Below are 15923 nucleotides of genomic sequence, written 5' to 3'. Positions count from 1 at the left end.
GTTAGTTGACCATAGGGGCATGAGTGTAGTTGTTATTTGTTGAATGCAAACAACAGCTTAACATTTTCAATCGTATCTTCTTAAGCCTTATGTATCTTAGGAATGTCTGTGTCAGTGGCTGTGAGCTGACTGGAGGCAGGACCCTGGCTGTGGAGGCTCTTAGTATATCTCATACTACACTTAATGCAGAGATTTAACATGTGCTTTTCAATATGCCTTCAATGGACTAGGCAGCATGTGGTATCTTCCCATTTGGTAAACATTGTAAATTTGATACAAACTCTTAAAATAATCAGAATTTGATCTTAGTTCATTCTCGAACAAGTTTCTGGAGTCCAGGAGACCACACTGGTGTTCTGATACAATGGACATAGCTCCTGTTAGCCAGGAGATAAGGATATTAGTCTCAGTGTCTTCTGTCAGTGCTCTCTGGGTTGTTGATAACTGAACTTCTGGTGGCTCTGAAAACCTAGGAAAATGTCAACCATCTTAACTTTAGGAAGACTTTGTGAAATGCCTTTTAAAAATACAGGCTCTGGGTACAAAACAATTTCCAAATTGTATTTTTATAAACATTAATTTTAGACGTTAAAACCTTCCCACTTTGAATCAGAAGAAAACAAGCTTGTTTTAATTTCTGATTTTGGTTGCTTTGCTTTAAAGAATGAGATGCTATAGTTCAAAAATTGAATAAGTATTTATTGTTCCAGAAGGTACATTGCTTTTTATACATATTTCATAAATGATACAGGATTTTACACATGTTCAATATTTTGCTATTTGTTTAAAGGACTTTTCTTCACGTTCTCCCCTCCCTAGCCTCCCACACAACCTGAAAGGATTTGCTCATTGCACTGTGCTGTTTCTTCTTAAAAACCCTGCAGTACAAACAGGATAAATGGTTTAAAAATAATTCACAGAGCTTAACAGAAATAAATGAGGGAAGGGGGCTGAACAACTTGGGGGCGGATGAGGAAGGAAGTGGGAGGAGGGATGGGAAGTGGAGGCATGCATCCTTTCATTCCGTCATGCCAGTGGAAGGGAGGGGTGGTGGCAGGAGCAGCAGCAGCAGCAATCCTGGCTGGCCTTCAGCCTCTGCAAGGCACCTGGAGTCTGGGTTTGTCACTTAGTGTTTCTCTTCATACACAATGATCCCAAAGAAGGAAGAAAAAGAGAAAGAAAACCCTTGCCACGGGAGGAGGGACGGATCATGTGAAAGAACAAAGTGAATCAACTAGCTGTGTGGCAAGCCCCATCATCCTTTCATCCTGCCCCTACAAGTCGTTATTAGTAAAAACAGGATATTAGACACAGATTCCTTTGACTCTCCAAGTGCAGATGTCATCTGGAAATACGATAGAAAATATTTTGATAGAGTATAAGATTATTTCCTCTGTCTCTCAATTTAAGATAAGAAAAAATAGGGTGAAGAGGGTAGGCTGAAAGAAACCATAGAAATGTATTACTATATAAAGATAAATTGCACCCTTTGAGATCCACTCACTTGATTTACAACTACTTAAGTGGTGGAGGTGGGAGGGTTCACAAACAGCATGGAAGTGTGTATCCTTCAAGACTAACAAAGCCTCCAGACAAGGCAAGGCCATCTGTGTGGCCTGGAATGCTGTCATACAAGCAGATTAACAGCAATGAAACTATTCCGGTTCTGAAATGGCTACAGAGCCATGATTTTTAGCCAATTTGTAAACCTTACATCTTCCTGATTCAGTAATATAGCTAAACATTCCCCCTCTGGCTTGAGCTGTGGAGGGAGAGAGGAATATCAATGGGATAGTTAAATAAAGGAGGGAAATTTGTCTTCCTCTTAAAGATTAATTAGTAAAAAACAAAACAAAACAAAAGAAACCTCATGCAGTGTTGCCAATGATTTCTAGATAGTGATTCAGAGCACTGAAATATATGGACATTTAAGAAGGTATGAAGGGATAATCCAAAGTGTCAATTATCAAACAGTCATAAGTTGGTTCCAATTATCATATGGATAAAATTAGCATATCAACAGGTGTGGGTGGTCAGAAATGTGCACAAATGGGAGAGCTTCCTGGTAACTTTGCAGAGACTGGGTCCAGTCTAAAATAAAAGCTAATGACATGGGCTCAGACTCTGTTTGTCACCCACATATCTTGAGGTTTTGCTTTTCTGGTGGATTTATTTACTCCTATGTCAAAATTAAGAAAAGTTAAATTAAAAAAAGAAAATTAGAGTTGAGTGGGGTGCTGGTGTGTTACTGTTTTGCTGACCCTGCAAAGAAGATGCAAGAGACAAACACCCCCAGCATCAATTTTTCTTTGTGAATCTAATCTCCCAACTATATAGTGCATCGTTTTCATCCAGAAACTGAGATGCTTGATTAAGACAGTATTTCACTAAGCCCTTTGAGCTTATATTCCAAAAAGCGTGATCCTCAGATTTTAACACTCCTTTTTTTCCCTAAGATCTGTTTGTTTTTGTTTTTTAATTAAAGGTAAAAACCCTCTACCCCAACATGGCTCCCAGCTTCCACCTGCAATGCTTTAATTAAAAAGGCCATAGTTTTAAACAGGTGTTCTTTCTGCCAGGACTCAGAGGCTCTTTGCAGATCAATCTTTTTCACCAATTTGTCGGAGGGGCAGATGTACTTGTAATGGGTCTCTCAGTCTCTTAAGGTCCATTTCTGCCTAAAATAGAAACAAAAGGTGAGAAAAACTGGCTAGGCAAGCTTTCAATGATATTACTGCCTCCTGAGAAAAGGAAATTGTCTTTCCTCCATCATTATGAGTCAGAGAAATCATCTGAATCACTCTGAAAGTACGAGTGCCTCAGTGGCCAAGGGTGTTAAAGGTGCAGGACAGTAAAGGGGTATGGAAACAGAAGCTGATCCTGGTAGTTTCAGCTGTCAACAGAGCCTCCAGCAAAGGCTGTGCAATCAACGGGGCAGGACTCAGGGCTCAAGAATGCGAGAGCATTGGATGTACCTTGATGGCATTTCTTCAGAGAAGCCCTTGCACAAACTTTTGTATGGAGCCAGAATTTATGTATTTTTGGAGCCAGAATTTAAATTATGCTGCTCAAGACTTTAGTTATTTGTCTAGTTGCTGTTTAAGGTTTTCATTTATCAGTAATTTAAAAAATAGGGATGTGAAGTCAACTGCAGCACTTTCAAAACTCACACATGCTTGGGCCTCACCCTCAGTGTGGGGACGGGGCTGAAGCACCTATTTTTGTCATAGCTCTAGAGACCACTCTGCTACATTCCCTCCAGTTGACAACTACCACACACAGCAACAGAAGGTAAGAATTCACTTAGGCCGAGGCAGGAAGACAAATTAAACCTATTCAGAGCACAACCCCGTCACCACAAAGAGAGAGAGAAGGTGGAGAAGGTCCAGAGAAGATAATTAAACTTTGAAGAGAAGGGAATGGTTTCCTGAGGTTTTAAAAAACCTCTAAAGTAATGAAAGACTGCAAAGAAAAGGAATGAGTATTTCTTAACCAAAATCAAAGATATCAGAGTGAGGGGGAGGCATAATCAGAAATGTGTAAGAGGTAACTGTTATAAGAAATAAAATACCAATCTTTTAAAAAACCATCTAGTAGCTCAATAAGCTCTGACTTGCACCTGGCAAAGATTCCTAGTAGGCTCTCTTTTACCTGGATTTTATTTTTGCCCCATTGCTACCACACATTTTAGGTGAGAGATCTTGGGGGTCAATTGTAGAAAGATTAAAAAAAGAGAGAAAGATAAAAGCAGACAGAAAGGTAAAGATAAACAAACTAAAAAATTAAAATAGGTCTAAAAATTTCAATATGCTAGTGTTAACAGGATAGATCGGACACATTATTTTTTCTTGTGTTATATAATACCTGCTTGTGTTATATAGAAGTTCCTGGAGAGGTGTATGTGTTAAAACAGTCATTTCTACTGGTTGAGGAATAATTTGCATAGGAAGAGGATTGGATCATTCTTTCAGAGTTTACCCATTTAAGTAGTGTGATTATAGACGATGATGCCGCCACTGTACACGATGGGGCTGGGGTTTACTTTCATTTTTGGAAAACTTACCTGAGCAATTGCATCCTTGAGTTCATTGTATTTCTCTAGGTCAAAACGTGACTTTTTGGCTCCTTTATGGAAGAATAATAAGTATTGTCTGTCTCTGGCTTCTGGATAAACATATTCCTACAAAAATAAAAGAAAACTTAAATTATTAGTCCTTAGCACACTATCGTCACAAAATAAGCCCTTACTATTGATTAGATTCAGTACACATGATTGCATATAAAGATATACTACTGACATGTGCTATGTTAAATATTTATTTCTTAAAACTTTTTTGTGTGAAAACACTCACAGAAGAGTACACAAAACAAAAATGTACTTCCTAAAGAATCATCTTCACATAGTAAATGTTAATCATCACCTGGTAAAGAAAATAGAATATTGCCAATAACTCAGAAGCCTCCTTCCTGCCCCTGCCCAATCACTCACCCTTTCTTCCCCTGCAAAATAATCACCATCGTGACCTTTATGGTGTCTGTTTTCTTGCTCTCTTTATAGCTTTCTCACTTACAATGCATCTTCCTGAGCCCTACAGATCAGTTTCACCTGGTTTTTAAAATTCTCTATTAATAAAAATGAAGTCAGAGAGTATGCAATGTGCGTGACTACCTTCACTCAGTATCATGTTTGCGATATTCACCTTCTGTGTGTACCAGTTTCAGGTGTATTGCACGGTGATTCAGATACAGGTTATTACAAAACACTGAGTATCATCCCATGTGCTACACAGTAGGTCCCTGTTGCTTATCTGTTTTATATATAGTAGTGTGTATGTGTTAATCCCAAACTCCTAAATTATATTATTTACATGACTACCTCATATTTCACTTTATAAAATTTTATCTATTCATCTTTGGCTGTGCTGGGTCTTGGTTGCTGCATAGGATTTTTCCAATTGCAGAGAGCAGGGGCTGCTCTCCAGCTGCGGTGTGCAGACTTCTCACTGCGGAGGCTTCTCCTGCTGTGAATCACGGACTCTAGGCACCTGGGGGCTCGCAGTTGTGGCTCCGGGGTGGCTTACTTGCTTCACAGCATGTGGGATCTTTCTGAACCAGGGACTGAACTTGTGTCTCCTGTACCAGCAGGCAGATTCATAAGTCACCAGGGGAGCCCTACCTTACATTTTAAAAACAACTTTACTTGAGATACCATACGATTTACCTATTTAAGGTATAATAGTGCTTTTTAGCAGTCACAGAACTGTACAATCATTACTACAGTAAATTTTAGAATATTTTCATCATCCCCCAAAGAAACCCCATACCCTTTAATATCACTTCTGATCTCCCTCCATACTTTCAGTTCTAGGTTAATTACCTGTTTACTTTCTGTCTCCATAGATTTGCCTATTCTGGATATTTCATAAGTGGAATCTTACAACATATAGCCTTTTGTGTCTGGCTTCTTTCAAGGCTCATCTATTTTTTCATGTATCAGTACATTATTTCTTTTTTTTTTTTTAATTTTTTTTTATTGCCAAATAAGATTCCATTGAATGGATATGCTACATTTTATTTACTTACTTGTCAACTGATAGATACTCAGGTTTTCCCACTTTTTGGCTATTATGAATAATCTTGCTATGAACATTTATGTACAAATTTTTATGTAGACACACGTTTTTACTTCTCTTGATGATATACAGCATTTTCATGATGACTCGTGAGGCTGAGGCTTTTTCATATCCTCTTTTATATTACTGGCCGTTTGCATACCCTCCTTTAGAAGTGCCTGTGCATATCTGGATTGTCTGTCTTTTTCTTATTGGCTTGTAGGATTTGTTAATATATATGGAGCCTTTGTTGGATATACATACTGCAAACATCTCTTCCCAGCTCATTCTCCATCCTAATGGTGCTCTTCAGTAAACAGATGTTCTTAATTGTTAATACAGCCTAATTTATTATTCCTATTTTTTATGGCTAGCACTTTTTATTGTGTAAAAAGTTATTTCCTATTCCACAGTAATGAAGATATTCTTCTACATTATTATTTTCCAGGAGCTTCATTGTGTCACCTTTCACATTTGGATCAACAATCCATCTGGAATTAATTTTTGTTTAGAGTATAAGGATGAGGCCATTTCTTTTTTTTATACGGACAGTCAATTGTCCTGGCACCATTTACCAAAAGCCCTTTTCTCTGCAGGGCCATTTTTTACCATCAAGTGTTCACTTACACTAGGACTGTTCCTACTTTCCTCTTCTATTCCACTGGACCATTCGTCCACCCCTGTGTCACTGTCTCAATCACTGTAGTACCGTAGTGTCCTCGGTACTGTAGACTACTAAAGGTGTAGTCTTCATATCTGATACAGTAAACCCTTTTATGTAGTTTTTCTTCAAGAGTTTATTGACTTTTCTTAGTCTTTTTATTTCCATATAAATTTTAGAAGTAGCTTAATCAAATCTCTTCCCCCAATCCCAAACTTATTGGGATTCTAACTGGGGTTTCAATGAATCTAACAGATCAATGTGGATAGAACCAACATTTTTACAGTATTTACTTTTCTGGTCCATGAACATGTGGTATCATTACATTTATTAAATCTCCTTTTATTTTATGCTTTTCTACATAGATATCTTGTCTATCTTTTGCATGATTTATTTTTAAAAGTCATTTTAAGTTGCATCTTTTAAAAAGTTTCATTTTCTAACCATTTGTGGTTGGCATATAGATATGTAACTCATTTATGTGCATTGACCTTGTATCCAGTAACCTTAATGGAACTCACTTATGACTTCTAACCAATTATCTATATATGTTTTAAAATTTTTTCTATGTGCAAAATCTATGAATCATGTCAGTTGTTTTTCTTTGCAATATTTTCATCCACTGTATCTTTTTCTTGCCTTCTGCACTGGTTAGGACCAAAAATAAAAGTGGAATGGAAGTGGTACTTTTACCCTTTTTCTAGGCAACAAAGGGACATTAGAATCCTTCCAGTTCACTTACGCCTCCAGATACAGATGCTGTTCTTGTATGTTTTAGTTTTTCTGAATTTTAAATTCCATAAGAGTTTATTGGGTTGCTCTGCACATTCACCATTCATTCAGCATTACTTTCTGGCTGTGCCGTGTCTGTGCTGCAGCACGCGGGCTTTCTCTAGTTGTGGTGCATGGGCTTCTCCTGGGCTGGCTTCCCTTGCTGCACAGGCTCTGGGGTGTGCGGGCTTCACTAGTTGTGCTGCACGGGCTTGGTTGCCTTGCGGCACGTGGAATCTTCCTGGACCAGAGATCAAACCTGTGTTCTCTGCATTGGCCGCTGGATTCTCAACCACTGGACCACCAGGGAAGTCCATTTAATATTCATTTAGATTCACTCACAGATTTACCATTTTCAAGGCTTTTCATTCCTTCCTGCTCTTTTTGACTTTCCATCTGTGATAACCTTCCTCTGCCCAAAGAACAACCTCCTCTAGTATTTCCTTTGTACAGATCTACAGGTGACAAGTTCTCTATTCCTTTGTTTGGAAACATCCTTATTTAACCTTTATTTTGGAAGGATATTTTTGCTGAGTATAGAATCCTAAGTTGACAGTTATTTTCTTTTAACACATTGTAGGCACCATTCTATTATCTTCTGGTGGTTGAGATTACCTTCATTTCTGTGGTTGACACGCTACCTAACAGTGACTCCTTTGAAGGCAATGCTTTCTTTTTCTCGTTTTGCTTCTCTTAAGATTTCTTCTTTGTCTTTTGCAATTTTCCTTCTGACGTGTCTAGATGTGGGCTTCTCTTCCCTTGTATTGGTTGGTATTTGACAGAATTTTTAAATCTATAAATTAATGTCTTTCATTATTTTGGCAAACTCTCAGTCATCAGCTCTTTAAATATTGTTTGTTCCCATTCTTTTTCTCCTCTCCTTCTGAGACACTAAGAAAATTAAAAATGTATTAGGCCTTTTCACTTTATCCTCTATACTTCTTACCTTCTCCTGTATTTTACTTCTTTATGTCTTTCCTTATTTATTTCTTCTGATTTATTTCCAGGTCACTATATCCCACTTATGTCTACTCTGCAGTTAAATCAATCCATTAAATTTGTTCTCTAGAATTTTGTTTTTTTTTTTTTTTGAATCAAGTTATCTGTTAATATTCTCAACCTTACCTTTTATCTCCCCTAATATAGTAAGTATAATCATTTTAAAGGCTTTGACTGATAAATCCAGTTACTAGATCTCCTATCTGTGTTTCAAACGTCTGGTGGTTTTATAGGTATTTTCTTGTGTATCTGTTTATTTTTTATTGTATGTTAAACTCTGTATTTAGGCTTAGGATAATGTTATCTCCTCCTAGGGAGAGTAATATTTTCTTCTGCCTGGAACCTGTGAGATTAGCACTATGGGATTTCCAGTATTCCAGGACTACTTCAATAAATTTACCACACTGGGATGATTCAAAGAACAGGTTCTTCTATTCTACAATAGTGGCCTTTAAAATTCCAAACCAAAGCAAACGTGTTTCAACCTATTTTAGCAATCCCTGGACATGAATGTCTATGGCTTTGGTCCTTCTAGGTTATCAAGTATGGCTCAGCTTCTTGGCCTCTCAGCCTTTAATCAGTATAAATCCCCAGGGGAAAAACGACACCTAAACACCAGACTCACCTTACTCAGACTTCTCTTCTTTTGGTCCTTGCCTGGTAATTTTTGTTATCCTGTGTGTTCTCTAGAAACTACAGGCAGATGTGTTTTATGTTTTGTTTAACTATTTTAACATTTCCTAATGAGAGCATTGTTCTGATTACCTAGTATGCCACAACTGGAAAAAGAAGTAAATATTTAAATACTGAGGATGACAGATAATGACTGAACAGTAGTTGAGGGGTTTGTGGAAGCTTTATAAAAAGACAGAATCATGATCTGGATCAAATAATATTGACCTAAGGGAGTTGGTGATGGACAGGGAGGCATGCTGTGATTCATGGGGTTGGGAAGAGTCAGACATGACTGAGCGACTGAACTGAACTGAACTGAAGGGACAAATGCTGGATTAAAACCTTGAGAGAAAGCCCTCTACTTTCATCTAAGTTGCTGTGACGCTACTTACTTATCTTTGGTAAGAATATAAATGTATACACTAATACAATTTATTCAGATCTAGTCTATGTATCCTCTCTTGGGCAACAAGCATTTACTAAGCAACTGCATGCTAGACTCTATTCTAGAAACTTGGTGATTTGATAATAACTGAGAGGAAAGACATGGAGAGCTTTATTATAAAGGAAAGAGAGTCAGAGAGGGAGAGTTTGGTAACATAGAGAACACACAAAAAATATATACTGGGGTAAGATTCCGGAAGGAGGTAATAAGATTAAGAGAAAGTAGAAGAGCTAGCCCTGATTAGGAAAATGCTACCTCTTATTTGGATTTAAGGAAATAGTATGAAAGTCAGTAAGGATACTATTAAATTCACAGCGTTTAGGAATTAGAAAGCTTCTATCTGTTAAGGTCAATTTTCTAGGAGAAGTAGAAGGCAAAGTTAAAGGTGGGATGAGGAGCTTGATGTGAAGTCTTGAAGTAACTAATAATTTTTTATGGGGGAAGAAAATCTAATTAGAAACACAAGAAGTTGCCCATCCCATACTATTACATGATTTTTCTCTAGCAATGTTCAGTAGCCTGGATATATGGTAAATGGCTAGAATTATCCAAGATTAGGAGTTTACAAAGTACATATAATGGAAAGACAATGGAGCAGTGATTGAACAGAATGACAATATGGTCTAACTGGGACAGAAAAGGAAGCAACACATGAGGAAGGTTACAGAAACAAGTTAAGAGAAACGTCAGGAGCCTAACTAGTTTTCATTATAAGTAGGTCCTGAATGGTCACTGAAGCAGTTTGCTGGAGTATAACAGAACATAAAGCATGAATGTTGGAACTGAGATGACAAAGGGTATTAAAGGCTAGGCCAGTGTTTCTTAATCTTTTTTCATCATTACCTTAAGTTGCCTTTTTAGATATTTTCCCCTTAGCTGCCTCTTCTCCCCAAAGAGGTTTTAATACCACAGATAGACTGTATATCCATTTATCTGTTGTAATTTCCAAGATGTTTTACTCCTCAAGAACCAATTTTTGCCTCCTTGAAGGTGACATCCCCTTTGTTGAAAATACTTGGGCTAGGGTATTGAACAGTGGTTCACATGCCTGCTGAAGTAACTTTTTCAAATGGCATTTTCTTATCATCAGGCTCCTTTTTCATATGATAGAAAGTGGTTCTCAGGACTCACTGAAATATTAGTAAAATTCAATATTCTACTTGATTTTATGATCTCAAGGAACTTGTCATCTTATAAAAATTCTTTGGAACTTAATACACTTTGGAATCTATTTAGGTTGCTGCTGCTGCTGCTAAGTTGCTTCAGTCGTGTCTGACTCTGTGCAACCCCATAGACGGCAGCCCACCAGGCTTCCCCACCCTGGGATTCTCCAGGCAAGAACACTGGAGTGGGTTGCCATTTCCTTCTCCAGTGCATGAAAGTGAAAAGTGAAAGTGAAGTCGCTCAGTCATGTCTGACTCTTAGCAACCCCATGGACTGCAGCCTACCAGGCTCCTCCGTCCATGGGATTTTCCAGGCAAGAGTACTGGAGTAGCCTTCTCCGATTTAGGCTGCTAATAAATGCTTATTCAACAGTTTAAATGCTACTGAATAGGCTTTTGCTTCATGGGTGTTAATTATGGATATTGATATGAGGAAGAATATTTTATATTCAATTTGGTCAATGTTTTCCTATTCACAAGACTAAATTGTTTACTACTGCTATTTTGCAACCAGTCACTTGGGGGCAGCAAAAATGTTGAGGAATCACAGCAGTTCAGCATTTAAACAGTAGGACAGATAGGCACTGTATTAGGCATGGTATGGAAATAAAAATTGAACACCCTGCTTCAAAAACTATCACAGTCTAGTAGAAGGGACAAGACACTGAACAGGAATAATTATAATACAAGATGGCATAAGATGAATGAAATGAGAGGCACAATATGCCAAAGGAATTCAGAACAGGAAGAGATCAAAATGGGCTGCAGGGAAGTAGTCAAAGGTTAATGAAAGAGAAGCATTAAGTAAATCTCAGATGGTAAAAGAAATCTGCCTGCAATGCGTGAGACCCAGGTTTGATCCCTGGATCAGGAAAATCCCTTGGAGAAGGGCATGGCAATGTACTTCAGTGTTCTTGCCTGGAGAATCCCCTGGACAGAGAGAAACCTGAAGGACTACAGTCCACAGGGTAATAAACAGACAGACTCGACTGAGCGACTAACACGTTCACACTTTCATAATTAAATCTTGACGTATCAGGTAGAGATCAACAAGGAAAACCTTTCCAGTTAATAGAATGATATGAAGGAAGGAAGTGGTGGAAAACTCAGGGCGTTGGGGGGAAATAAAGACCATACAGTAGGACTGTCTCAGTTCAGTTCAGTTGCTCAGTCATGTCCAATTCTTTGTGACCCCATGGACCGCAGGATGCCAGGCCTCCCTGTCCATCACCAACGCCCGGAGTTTACCCAAACTCATGTCCATCGAGTCGGTGATGCCATCCAACCATCTCATCCTCTGTCGTCCCCTTCTCCTGCCTTCAATCTTTCCTAGCATCAGGGTCTTTTCCAATGAGTCAGCTCTTTGCATCAGGTGGCCAAAGTATTGGAGTTTCAGCTTCAACATCAGTCCCTCCAATGAACACTCAGGACTGATCTCCTTTAGGATAGACTGGTTGGATCTCCTTGCAGTCCAAGGGACTCTCAAGAGTCTTCTCCAACACCACACTTCAAAAGCATCAATTCTTTGGCGCTCAGCTTTCTTTATAGTCCAGGTCTCACATTCATACATGACCACTGGAAAAACCATAGCCTTAACGAGATGAACCTTTGTTGGCAAAGTAATGTCTCTGGTTTTTACTATGTTGTCTAGGTTGGTCATAACTTTTCCTTCGAAGAAGTAAGTATCTTTTAATTTCATGGCTGCAGTCACCATCTACAGTGATTTTGGAGCCCCCCAAAATAAAGTCAGCCACTGTTTCCACTATTTCCCCATCTATTTGCCATGAAGTGATGGGACCAGATGCCATGATCTTCGTTTTCTGAATGTTGAGCTTTAAGCCAACTTTTTCACTCTCGTCTTTCACTTTCATCAAGAGGCTCTTCAGTTCTTTGCTTTCTGCCATAAGGGTGGTGTCATCTGCACATCTGAGGTTATTGATATTTCTCCTGGCAATCTTGATAGTCTAGACAGGATAGTCTAGAGGGCCACAGTCCTTGGAGTGTCACAAAGAGTCCAACATGACTGAGTGACTAACACATTCAAAGACTATACAGTTGACCCTTGAACAACATGGGTTTGAACCAAACAGGTCCACTTATATGTGGATTTTTTTTCAGTGGTAAATACCATAGCACTACATGATCCACACTCAGGTGGATCCCAGATGGGGAACCATGGATACGGAGAAACTATGGATACAGAGGAACCATGGATTCGGAGGGACAACTGTAAGTTATATGTGGATTTTTTTTTTTTTACTTCACAGAGGGTTGATGCCCCTAAACCCTGATGTTCAAGGGACAACTGTAATTTAATGTGTTTAAAATACCTAGTACATACACAGATGAGTTGAGAGACATTTGGAAAGGACAGCAACCAGTTATGAACATTGGCTAAAGAGTCTAGATTTCAACTGATAAAAAGAACCCATTAAAGAGGTGTCTTAGTGGTAAAAAATCCACCTGCCAATGCAGGAGACGTGGGTTCAATCCCCGGGTTGGGAAGATCCTCTGGAGAAGGAAATGGCAACCCACTCCAGTTTTCTTGCCTGGGAAATCCCATGGACAGAGGAGCCTGGTGGGCTAAGGTTCAGGGGATCACAGTAAGACACAACTTGGAAACTAAACAACAACAACGAGATATATGAGGGAGAGGGACAGGGCAGACAAAGAGGGAAAGACATGGACATATAGACATATGCAAGCCATGCCCAGAGGTGTGATTAGATAAGACTGATCTGGTTGCCAGCTCTGTTCATATAGAGTGAACAGGACTCATATTCGAGCTAGACATGGGATTGAGTGCTAGAGATGCTGAGCAAACAATAGCAGGACATGAGCAATGTACTTTCTTCTGCCCACTAGACAAATTCGGGAGGCCCAGAAAGGTTAAATAACACCCTGGAGCTTTCATTTTCCCTCACAAAGGTAGACCTATGACCACTGGTCTAATGACAACAGAAACAAAACACCTGTGTTCATTCAACAGCGGCCATGTAAAAACATAAGAAGCAACTCTCAGAATTCTTTTGATACTTAAGAAAGCAGAAAAAGTTTCTCATCTGTCTCAACTATTTCTAATGATTTTTATTCAAGGGAGCCTGGATCTGTGGTTGTATCACATAAAGTAATAATAAATCCCTCATACTTCCCATGGACTTCCAAGCTACTAAAAAAACAGCACTAACAGCAACAATTAGTTCTAGATACTGATATTTAATTCATGACCCTTGATTGTTAAAGAACAGAATGGTGATTAGATACCTTTCACTTCTCTTCCTTGACATTAAAATAACAATAACAAATACCTATACTACTGATACATTTAGAAGCAACCCAGAGTTTTATTTGATTAGTTTTCACCAATTCTCCATTCCAAATATTCAATAAAAACAAAAAACTACCCCATCTGACTGCTACATTAATTACACAGTACATAAAAAGCCAAGCCAACTGAGCTGAACAAGTTATCCTACAGCTGACCTCTCTTCTCCTTTGCCTTCTTACTGTCTCTCTTACCATAATATCATTATGAATTTAGCAGTTTACATGGTTCTCTTAATAGTCTGCTCCATGGGGGCCAAAGCCACGTGTTCTATTTCTCTATTTCTAGCGCCTGGACTAGTACCTGATACGTAATCGGCACGCATGAGCATGTGCACGTCTGTGTGTGTGTGAGTGACTGTGCATAAAGGTAAGTGATTTACTTAAAGGGAACTGGCCTTATAAAGAATATGAGAGAAAAGAGAACTACTTTGACAACCAAAATTTCACTATGTCACGAAAAGTTACTTGAAGAGGAATTCTTACCTGGCGTGTCATTACAAAATATGCGTACATCGCCATGGCGCTTCCGTAAGTGATGAAGTAGGTGACTGGCTCCATGATGTCCCAAGAATATTCCCACCAGGTGAGCCGCGCCAAAATGCCAAACTGTGTGGCCATGTAGGCAAGTCCACCCCATAGCACCAAAGTGGTCCTCTTCTCAGCTTTTCTGCTGATTTCAATTCGTACCTATAGGTTGTACATGATCAGTCAACTCGAAAGCATTTTGACATAGAACCAGTTTTAAACTCTTATTTAAACTGTTCTATGTTCACTTAAGAACAAGGCTTGCAATCAAGATACAAGTTAGTCTGAATTCTAGGAAATATAGTTTGTCTTCTTAAATAATATCTGCAGTTTTTACTGAATAATATTTTATAGGAATAACATTTTTAGTACACTAGTGGCTGAAAATATGGTGAAATAAGTTAGTTTCAATAGGTCTTTATCCAACCACAAGATTATTTTCTTTGAAAGAGGGAAACAAAAATAGGCTAATGTTCTCTAACTGTAGCATTCAAGATTTAATCCATCATTAATTTTTTACTCAAGAGGTCTACTGGGGCAAAACAGCACAGTGAGTCAGAAAATGGACTCTGGATTCAGAACAGCTAAATTCAGACCCTGATCTGAGAATTACCATAACTTCATTAATGAGTTGTTCTGTGTAAACAATTCTCTTATTTAAATAAGAGAATACAGGTAAAATACGTAGGACAATTCCCAGCACAAACTAAATATTCAGTAAAAGGATGATAATTATTTTGTTATAGCTAATACATTAAAAAATGCTTTACATTTTGAAAATACAAAGTTTAAATTTCATCTTCCTTTACAATAGTTCCTCAAACATTTCTAAAGGTCTTAAATTTAATGAGAACAACCTTGAGATATATGTTCATTACTTTTAAGGAAATAAGAAAAAAGCACAATATTAAGAGTATTTATTCTCCTCCTTAATCTCTAATATAGTCTAGTTTCTTAAAGTGGAAATACTTGTATTATTATTAAAAAATAAGGATGACATATCTTCAGTGTAAAACATTCAGCAAAGTATAAAGAAGAAAAGTTATTCATAATCCTATTATTCTATTAGCATTTGGGAATACGTCCCTTCTATTTTCTTCTTTGTGTGTGTGCGTGTGTCTGTGTGGCTATATGTGTAACATATATTTCAATTAAAAACGGAATCACAGTAGGCACTACCATGGGCTTCCCTGGTGGCTCAGTGGTAAAGAATCTATCTGCCAGTACAGGAGATGCGGGGTTGATCCCTGGGTTGGGAAGATTCCCTGGAGAAGGAAATGGCAACCCACTCCAGCATTCTTGTCTGGGAAATCCCATGGACAGACAGCCTGGTGGGCTATAGTCCTTGGGATCACGAAAGAGTTGGACGACTTAGTGACTAAACAATAACAAAATGCACTAATGTGTACATTATTTTATAATTTACTTTTCATAAAATATGAGTTTTCTATAGCATATTATATCCACAGAATTGTTTTTTAACAGTTGCATGATATTCCATATAATATTAATTCTTAAGTTGGCTAAAATGATTATTCACCTCACTTAGAATACTTCTTGATCAGCAATTATTTCAATCTTTGTCATAAAGGTAGTATGTTTGGTTAATGAGAATTTATTCAGGCCTCAAAGCTCTAGGTACATTATCAAGGCCCACACTATTTCTTTTAAAGTTCTTTCATAGCTTTAACTGGAAGATTTTTATGATTCAATTCCCCAACTCATCAGATTAACATAATTCAATC

General features: G+C 38.1%; 1 protein-coding gene across 1 annotated transcript in view; it reads right to left on the bottom strand.

The window, feature by feature from the left end:
* Nucleotides 1–678: 678 nt before the first annotated feature.
* The window catches only part of MCU (mitochondrial calcium uniporter), a 184978-nt gene continuing 169733 nt past the window's right edge, over nt 679–15923 (bottom strand). The window contains exons 6-8 of the mRNA XM_069572033.1: nt 14137–14340; nt 4064–4180; nt 679–2678 (exon numbers count right to left, since the gene is read on the bottom strand). Of these exons, the coding sequence (XP_069428134.1) occupies nt 2601–2678; nt 4064–4180; nt 14137–14340 (399 nt within the window). The 3' untranslated portion in view covers nt 679–2600. The remainder of the gene's footprint in view (nt 2679–4063; nt 4181–14136; nt 14341–15923) is intronic.

This window comes from Ovis canadensis, chromosome 25 (assembly GCF_042477335.2).
Source record: "Ovis canadensis isolate MfBH-ARS-UI-01 breed Bighorn chromosome 25, ARS-UI_OviCan_v2, whole genome shotgun sequence".
Lineage (NCBI taxonomy): Eukaryota > Metazoa > Chordata > Mammalia > Artiodactyla > Bovidae > Ovis > Ovis canadensis.
This window is presented reverse-complemented; position numbering and strand designations above follow the sequence as displayed.